Genomic DNA, 9,259 nt, shown 5'->3' with positions numbered 1-9,259 from the left:
GTTTGTATATGCTTATATACTGACATGACACTCTCTCAGAGCGTCGAGCTTGACCTGACATACATGTTTCCCCTTGTCTTGTAGGTGCAAAGGGACGTCAACACAGCACTTTCACGCTTGGGTTGGGTGATAGTACTGTGTGCTCTGTCGTTTTTATTGCCACAGTCAGTGCTGGACATGGCGAAGGTGTTCATCCCCGCGCGTGCCCTGGCCGCGTGGGAATCTTTGCGAAGGTGACAGGTACGCACCAAGTGCAGAAGCGTTGCTAAAACCCTAAACCGTAAAACCCAGATACGCATAAAGTGCAAAAGCGTTGTACTTATACACATGGCATACGCACTCCGCGCATACAATGCGCTGCGGTACGGCTGTAGGCTTACACGGATATCCAGTATTATCCTACAGTCAATGAGAGGTCTAGCGAAAATACGGGTGTAATCCATGTATATACCCGAAAATGCATGGTACCCGGATCTAGCCGTATGTATACAGAGATAGTTAGTAATCCGCAGTCACTGGAAATGTATATTCCCGAAAACGCACGGCACCGGGATCTAGCCGCAAGTTACAGAGCTACCAAGTATTCCGCAGTCAGTGGCAATGTATATGTCCCAAAATGCATGGTGTTGAGATATAGCCGCAATTATACGGAGATACCAATCATTCCACAGTCAGTGGCAATGTATGTACGCCAAAATGTATTGTACCCGGGCTTAGTCGCAAATATACGAGAGATTTCAAGTGATCCGCAATCAGTATTGGGCATGGCGAGGGACTTCGTGTCGGTACATGCCTTGGCCACTCAGAGAACTTTGGGAAGGAGGCTGGTCACACGTTCAAAGCAATGAGAGTATTGCATGCACACATAGTGCGCCATCAAATTATTATATTCACATATAATGCGCAATCAAATTATTATATTCACACATAATGCGCCATCACATCAGAGTATTATATTCACATATAATGCCCCATCAGAGTATTATATTCACATATATTGCACCATCAAATTAACATGCAATGAGCCATCAGAGTATTACATACGCAATCAGGGTATTACGTCCACATATAATGCGCTCGTGCCGCCGTAGTCAGCTGGAAATCTCTGCGGACGCGGTAGATAGTGAGATGAGAAGTCAACGTTTATTTGAAGAATACTACATAGTACGGATTGTACTGTGGTATAGCTTTAGCTACACACAAATGCACGGCAACTCAACCGCTCTGTGGTAAAAAGATAAGTTTCTTCATACCGGCACGGGCGCCTTGACCAATTGAACACCTCCGAGGGAGTGTCAGACAAAAGGAATGTACATATCTGATCAACGTACAGGTATTAAAATTTCTAGTACATAGACTGTACCGCAATTTGGCTGTGTCCATGCAGAGGGAACAAGTAGTTTTGAGCCACTAGAGGCTGTGGCGATGTTCGCCACTTCCGCATATGCACCTGGGAATCTCTGGAGAATGGGAAAATGCTACTTCAGTCGTATGTGTGTGAAATGCTTATCCAGAAGTGATCAAGTTGTGTACTTCGAATAACCTCAAATACATACTGCCTTTTGGTCTACCGCAAATTGTCTATACGTATACTGAACTGAAAGATAGCAATCTACAGTCTGTGAGCTCTCCATACCCACACTTGCAATATTTGCGGGGACCACCGTTGTGTTCCCATGTAAACATATATATAAATATATATACTTGCATACATACATACATACACACACACATACATACATACACACCACATACATACATACACACATTCAATACATATATATATATATGTAGATATGTATATATATATATTTATATTTATATTTTTTGTAAGGGCTGTGTGTATGGGTTGCATGGGTTTGATCGTCAAAGCATTGATGTAAGCGATGCATCTCAAAATAGTACGCCCATCAGAACAAGTAAAGGTTTCAGGCGTAAATTTAACTTCGAGAAGTAAGCCAGCATGCCTACCTATATGGTTGACGGATGTTACGGGGGTAGTAGAAAATATCGGGATAATACAAAAGTGAAACGATTCCCTCACTATGGCCATTCTGAACACGATATCTGTAAAAATAACAATTCCCATATGACTGGAATAGAATCGGGAAACATTAATTTGCGGATGTAGATGAACAAAGTTAGTGACCGACGAGTAGTGTGTTATAAAAAATTCATTGAAGAATACTGGTGGCCAGTGTCGGCGGATATTGCCAGGAAAGAGAAGGTACGTAATGCACGTATGAACTCATTTACAACTCTTTACGAAAACTTCGACCTAATGCGCAGCCATCGCTATTTTTACAGTCAAGAACTCCGGAGCCATATAGTGCAATTGGCAAAACGGATCATAACCGAAAAAAAGGAACGAACTACGTGAGAGAAGACGCGTTGTTAAACAAACACAACATAAAGATGTAAAGCGAATTGGCCTTGAACGAGACATGACAGACGATCAGATTTAGTCGATAAAATCATTACACACTTGGGCTAAAGAACAGAAAAGTTGGACAATAATAAGTATCAAAGCGGCATACGTATGTATCGCACCATTCTTGGCACAAATGGGGATATGGACGATACGACATATATAAATATTGGATATGCACACCAGTTTTGCTCATGTCTAAGAACAAGGATTTCAACGTTCCACAATTATATCATAAACAAAGAATTACGGAATCAAGTAAATACGGAGAGAGGCACAATCGACAGCAGGTAGCAGGAACAGATGCAAATGACACGTACAAGAATCAGGACATTGAACATGCGGGTGATAAGAATATCATTGAAGAGATACAAACAGACTTGCGCAAATCAGCTGTCACTCGGGTCAATTTTCTTGGAAGCCAGATAGGACTTTAAATGTCCGGTGCGCGAAGGTTTGATGGGTGCACACTGCACAATGATGTTTGCGCTTAGCTGGTGCATGTCCTCACCTGGTGGATACAAAGCTGACAGACAGACAAATACACATATATTGTTGCCTTCTCCTAAGCTGTTTGGGGAGACTAGTCTACCTGTAGACTGTATATCATTTCTAGACCTAAATAGTACACACACACAAGTATTGCGAAAAATACTACAGACCAGCTTGTAAACAAATAAAAAGTGTAAGTAGTGGGCTTACTAAATCCGTGGGTATGAAACGAGCTATGAAGCTCAGTAAGTTCAGAGATGTACACGCAGAGAAATCAACAGTAATTGCTTATTACAACAAAAGAATGGCCAAATATTAGGCCTAGCACACAACAAACCAAAGTCACCAGCGTCACACGTGAGCTGCGTCACTATGTCAGGTGTCATAAGTAAACAGCACAATGCACTACTTGCAGTGCCTGGTGTGCGCACCTAAGGGCGAGTACCTATAGCACAACTCATGAGAAGGTTGAAACGACCGTCACTGTCGGACAAAATTCTTTGGCGATGATCACAAACGAAGCAGCGCCGAACAGGAACGCAATAGGACGTTTAGCAACGCAGTATGGACCGGAAGAATTCAGGATTTACGAAGTACCAACAATTAAGATTTAGTTAATCTTCTCACGATAAGTGTCTACATATCACCTTTCATATACATATTGCAGTGTGATTATTGGGTCTATATATATTTCTGCTATGTACATATATTAAGATATACGCAATAGTTGGCAAACCGCAAAGGAGTGGAAGCTGATATACCCTAATTTACTGGACGTTTATGGGTGTATCATGAACAACAGAAACTTGAGGCGTATGCAACTTGCAGCCTCAGCAAGAAAGCTGTCTTTACCGGCAGCTTGGGAGAAACAACAGGCCAGCGCTGCAGTGTCGGGTATGTCACTACTACAACTATTTGCAGTGTTCTATAATGCCAAATGATAACTATGAACTAATCCATTTTACAAACACGGATTTCATCGAATCAGTACAGACAGTGCTTCCCCTAAATGATTAAAAATGCACATTAAGAGACCATTCGGATGATCCGGTCCGAAATACTTTGTGACACACACAAGCCATCTCTGCCGAAACATCAAGAAATCAGAACTTTCAATGAACAATAAAAAAGTATTCTGGAAACTACTCAATATTAGGAATAGCCGTATAGAAAAACGAAACTCTGATACCGTGTTTGAAGTGACAATAATGTGTGATATATAGGCGTGATGCTCCTAATTCCCTTATGATTACAATTATGTGTGCTACTCATCATGTATATGGCACTAAAATTGTACAATATTCTCGCAAATGTTTAATATCAGGATGCAAAAAGTGATCGACATGTTAAGGTCCTGAACTTCATACTACAGCGGTAGTTAGAATCATGGGAGTGCTGGGGAAATCAACACCGAGAGGAGGGGAGAGAGACGGGAGGTCGTGGTAAAAAAGTGCACTACAAACTTCTGCGAAGATTTGTCATCAGAGAGCCTTTTACCAGCCTTACACACCTTCCGTGCTATAGGCAGTCAAATCAGGAATCAACTTGATGAGTCGGGGTTTGAATATGTAATCACTGGCGATGCATGTAGTAATCGCATTGAATTGCACTTTGGTGCTGCTCGCCAAGCAAACGGGGGTGAACCAAATCTAGATGTGACCGACATGTGCAAGCATGAGTGGAAAAGAACAGTATGTAGGTGAGTGGATCGTGCAATCGTTAACAAAGCTCGAGATAAATTTGACATAGAGCCTGATGACCACTAACAACATTGATGCCATGTTAGTCTCCTATCACGAACAACCGGTCAGTGTAATACAGATGTACGAGAGACCAGTATAACCTTACATCGCGGATTATTGTGCCAAAAGGTTATATTTGTGCTATAAAAAAAGAGGTAACAAAACAACAACAATGCTGTGAAGTATGCATTGCTTGTGTGAGAGTGGACAAAAACTAATCTATTGATGACGTGAGTAGTGTAGAAACGATTGAGTACCCAAAGAGAACTATTGAAATACATGGAGCACGACGAACTAACTTATCCAACTCCGGATGTATGTGCTAAGAATACTTAGGATCAGTTTTAATTATGTTTTATTTGATGCTTTAGAAAAAAACTTAGTTTGTTCGATCAGAATTTCTGATCGGTTATAACACAAGATTAGTCAATAAAGGTACAATGACTCCCCTTGCAGGAGGGGGGTACGTTGAGATAGAAAGTGTCTTGACTACATTTTTAAAAAGCTTATAGAGTTGTACAACTATTGAAGTATCCAGGAACTAGAATAGCACATAGATAAGGAATAGAAGTATAGAGAAGAAAAACAAAAGGAGAAATGACCGACAATTTTCTTGTTCTATATTAAGATCAGCAGAGATGGTCGAATCCTTCATTCACCGCCGGGACCACTTTGAATACTACGCGGACGCTTCAAGGAGTAGAAGCGGACAGTGTTATAGGAAGCAGCGACTCTAACTATAGCATGCCGGCGCTGATGTATGACTCGAGTAGTGAGCAAGACAACACAGAAATGATTGTGGTACACAGGGATGCACATGAAGCATTGAAAGGACGTCATAATAGACGTGACCATGGGAATGGTTGGCAACGTGCGGCACCCAGGAGAGGTATTGATTTTAGGCCAATATTTAGACGGTTGGAATACGAAGATTACGTGGCACGGTTCCGGGAAATCATCAACAGAAGACTCGTGTAAAACGAACACGAAAATGAAGAAGCCAATGAAGATATGGAGACACATGAACAAGAAGGACCAATCACAGAGGAGTCATAGTATGAACACATCACCCGTAGGTACGTTTAGTCACACGGGGTTGTAAGTAAACATGTGACGATGTGTGTGCATGAATTAACAAAGGTGAATGAATTCGACCAGCAACTAATTGCTGCGATGGAGTGACATGACGGATTTGTTTATGTGAACAATCAGGCCAATAATAGGGAACAAGTAGTAAGACAAAGTGTCTGGATATAAGTGCATGTAAGAAGGACCGAGGCGATGTTTATATAGTATGTGTAACACATGAATTTATAGAAATGAAGTTATGAAGAAAATATTGCACCATAATAACTAGAGGTTCACAGGTATATATGTGAAGTTGACATCTTTGGAATCTGACTTGAAAAGTAGTATATACGAGTATATACGTACTGTACAGTATATGTCTCTATACAATACTACAAACTGTCGCCCACACACAAGCAAGGCGGGATTATTTTCATAAATAATCAGTACCTCGAATGTATCCCAAGTAGCGAAGAAATAGTAGGATACCAACCAGCAATACTAGCGTACGACGCTGGTAATACGCTACGATGAACGTGGATAATGTTAGTGGAGTTAGACGCATGCTCTTGGTACAGTGGGTTATTACACAGGGGGAGGAACTCCTACGCAACACGACGAAAGACAAGAGAGCCCGAGTAAGTTTGGGAATACCATGAAGTGAAATTGCTCATCGGTGGAGTAAGGGCACATGTTTACACTGATAGACATGTGGCAAAACAGTTATTCTGACACAGAAAAAGTGTAATTAAGGTCGAAGGATAAGGGTGCGGTAGTTTATTGCTCACAAAGCAACAAATTCGGAATATTGAAAAACCATTATCATGCCATCGACGCAACAAAGCCGCCGTCAGCAGAATCTTTTGCCAGAGCAGCAGGAGCGGCGCCAACACAATACTGATGGTCAAACTCGTGGCTCAAGAAACATAAGTCGTCCAATCCGTGTTGGACAATAACGAATCCCAAGCAAACCAGACGCTCTTGCGGCGCACACTGCAGAGCTACCAGGCACGCGTGCAAGATGGTGTAGGGAAAAACTTCCCAGGTGATCTGGCCAGTGACGTGCAACCTCAGAAGAGACGTTCGGCAGGTGTTAACAACTTGCCGAACGTCTATGTAACATTTTGCATTTTAACGTATCAACGTATTGTCTTATTAACGTAAACGTCTTGGTATCACCGACTTTATTTTAACGTATCAACGTGCCGAACGTCTATGTAACATTTTGCATTTTAACGTATCAACGTATTGTCTTATTAACGTAAACGTCTTGGTATCACCGACTTTTACACATACGCGCGAACGTCCATATGTCTGAGACTATCCCGACTGTGGTACGAAGTTTACTCAGGTAAACGTCCGTATGCCTCTGACTATCCTGGGTATGATATGACTATCTTAAGTGTGTGGAAAACCGCTCACCGAGTCTGGCAATTTGATTATACACAAACGCGTGCACTCTGGCAAACATCCATATGCCTGTGATTATCCTGGGTGTGAATAAGAGCTCGCTTCTTCTGGTGATTTGATAAAAAACAAACGCGTGCACTCTGGCGAACGTCCATATGCCTGTGACTATCTCGAGCGTGAAAAGCGTTCGCTTCTTGGAAAGCCCACAAGCGAGTGCACTCTGGCAAACATTTATATACCTGTGACCAACCCAAGTGTGGTATGACTTCTATTGTACACTCTGGCGTATGTTTATATGCTCCAACTATCCCGACAGTGGTATGAAATTCAGTCAGTCTGGTCATTTAAAAAAACACAAACGTGTGCACTCTGGCAAACGTCTCTAGGCTTGTGCCGTTCGTGTTGCAGAGAGTCCAGATTGGGCTGCTCAATTCCGAGATGGTCTCTTTAGATGCAATTTTATGCATGGACAACTGTTTGAACACATGGCCGTTGTAATAAGCCGAGCCCCCCCATTAGACTCTATATATAAACGTACTATTAAGCAGTACGCAAATTATAAACGTGCTCTTAATAGTACGAGGAACTTAAGTTTCCTAAATGTACTCTTAACAGTACGAGAAACTTAAGTCTCCTAAATGTGCTCTTAATAGCACGAGGAACTTAAGTTTTCTTAAATGGGTTTTAATGGTTTTATTAATTAAACCTTTTCCATTTAACATATCAGATATTTGGATGAGGCCATTGAAAGACCTCAGTAAAATACCAAACATAAAAGAGTTAGTCTAGTTCTATTAATCGAGCTTTATTTACTTTCCAATTTTATTTATATCTGAATACTTCGGTAGCGAGATGGCTCAACCGAATATAGGTTTCTAGGGACTATTAACGTTACCTAGTTGATCCTCCGGTAAGCCAACCAGATGTGCCAGTCTGATGAAGGCTAATTCGGTAATTCTTGATAGTGGCAAGTTATTGATTAAGACAATAACTAAGGACGTCAAGAGTATTTTTCTTTTTCTTTTTTTTCTTTTCTAAAGATAGGATTTTATGAGTCTCTCGGATTCGCCCCAGAATAGAGCGACAACGAAACACTAAATAAAATCCCTTCGACGGAAACAGTACTGAGAGGATTATATATAGGCAATGTCTCAGCCTCACAATCCCTCAAAGTATTGCTGTTTTCACGAGGCAAACCTAACAGTATTAAACGTCTCATTTCGTTTATTTATATCGATATTTACACGATATTTAGAATTTACCTACGCGTTTATTTATTCTAAGGCATTAGCATCGCCTTTATTAGACCGAATCTTACACCGTCGGCGCAGTGCGAGTAGGAGACTGTACGTCTGTCGTTCGCTTTTCATCGACACGCCACCTTCACACGCTCCTTTTATGAGTTTGCTATCTATATGGTGTGCTATGCTAGTGAAAACCGTAAAACCCTAAAAACGCTCGTCGTACGAGTTTGCTCACTGTAAAACATGGTATACCTTGCAAGTGTGCAAGTGTGTCGTTTTTACTTGTGGAGCGCTAAGTCATACAAATTCAGCGTTGACCAGCACCAGGGCTGTTTCTTCTACTTTCAATTGTGCGCGCTCTAACACTGATTGAGGTGGTTGAAGCACTGAACAATTATCGTACTAAGATATTCCAGCTCACTTTCGGAGTACTCTAAATATGCATATTTGAAGCAGATGGTGGCTGCTGGGGCCATCGTGGTATGTGTACTTGAGTGGGATGTAAAGTACAGTTGTTGCCACTACTTGATCTACATGGTTGGCACTGTACATCTTCAACGGTTTGTAGATCACCACACCAAAAACATTATATATGCAATATGCGAGCACAATTTCATCTGTCGCAATATGAGCGAATGAGCTGAACGTTGCCACGGACATCTGTAAGTGCTAGTTCAACTGTGTTTATAACCTTAGACCAGCTAAGTTATATGTGTTTCATCAGTTGATCAGTTCAGTGGTTGTTGATATATACTGGCTGAGAAGTAGTATACAGGCACACACGTGTTTATATTTGTACACATGTGTATATATATTCGCACATGTGTATATATTTGGATCGTTTCTACAATAAACTGACCACTGTAGAAATACGG

General features: G+C 41.3%; 3 protein-coding genes across 3 annotated transcripts in view; all 3 read left to right on the top strand.

Annotated features, from left to right (window-relative positions):
- The window catches only part of SARC_04571 (hypothetical protein), a gene marked incomplete at its 5' end in the record, with an annotated part of 3,692 nt that extends 3,289 nt beyond the window's left edge, over nucleotides 1-403 (top strand). The window contains one exon of the mRNA XM_014301592.1: nucleotides 85-403. Coding sequence (XP_014157067.1) covers nucleotides 85-237 — 153 coding nt within the window. The 3' untranslated portion in view covers nucleotides 238-403. The remainder of the gene's footprint in view (nucleotides 1-84) is intronic.
- Nucleotides 404-408: 5 nt separating this feature from the next.
- On the top strand, nucleotides 409-1,358 carry SARC_04570 (hypothetical protein; the record flags this gene model as incomplete). Its single annotated transcript, XM_014301591.1, has 1 exon — nucleotides 409-1,358. A coding segment is annotated over one exon (440 nt), but the record flags the coding sequence as incomplete, so codon positions are not given.
- A 4,048-nt stretch (nucleotides 1,359-5,406) lies between these two features.
- On the top strand, nucleotides 5,407-5,764 carry SARC_04569 (hypothetical protein; the record flags this gene model as incomplete). The annotated part of the gene is made up of 2 exons (XM_014301590.1): nucleotides 5,407-5,551; nucleotides 5,577-5,764. The coding sequence occupies 2 exons, from the start codon at nucleotides 5,407-5,409 to the stop codon at nucleotides 5,762-5,764; spliced, it is 333 nt and encodes a 110-aa protein (XP_014157065.1).
- Between the last annotated feature and the right edge of the window lie 3,495 nt (nucleotides 5,765-9,259).

This window comes from Sphaeroforma arctica, assembly GCF_001186125.1.
Source record: "Sphaeroforma arctica JP610 unplaced genomic scaffold supercont1.262, whole genome shotgun sequence".
Lineage (NCBI taxonomy): Eukaryota > Ichthyosporea > Ichthyophonida > Sphaeroforma > Sphaeroforma arctica.
This window is presented reverse-complemented; position numbering and strand designations above follow the sequence as displayed.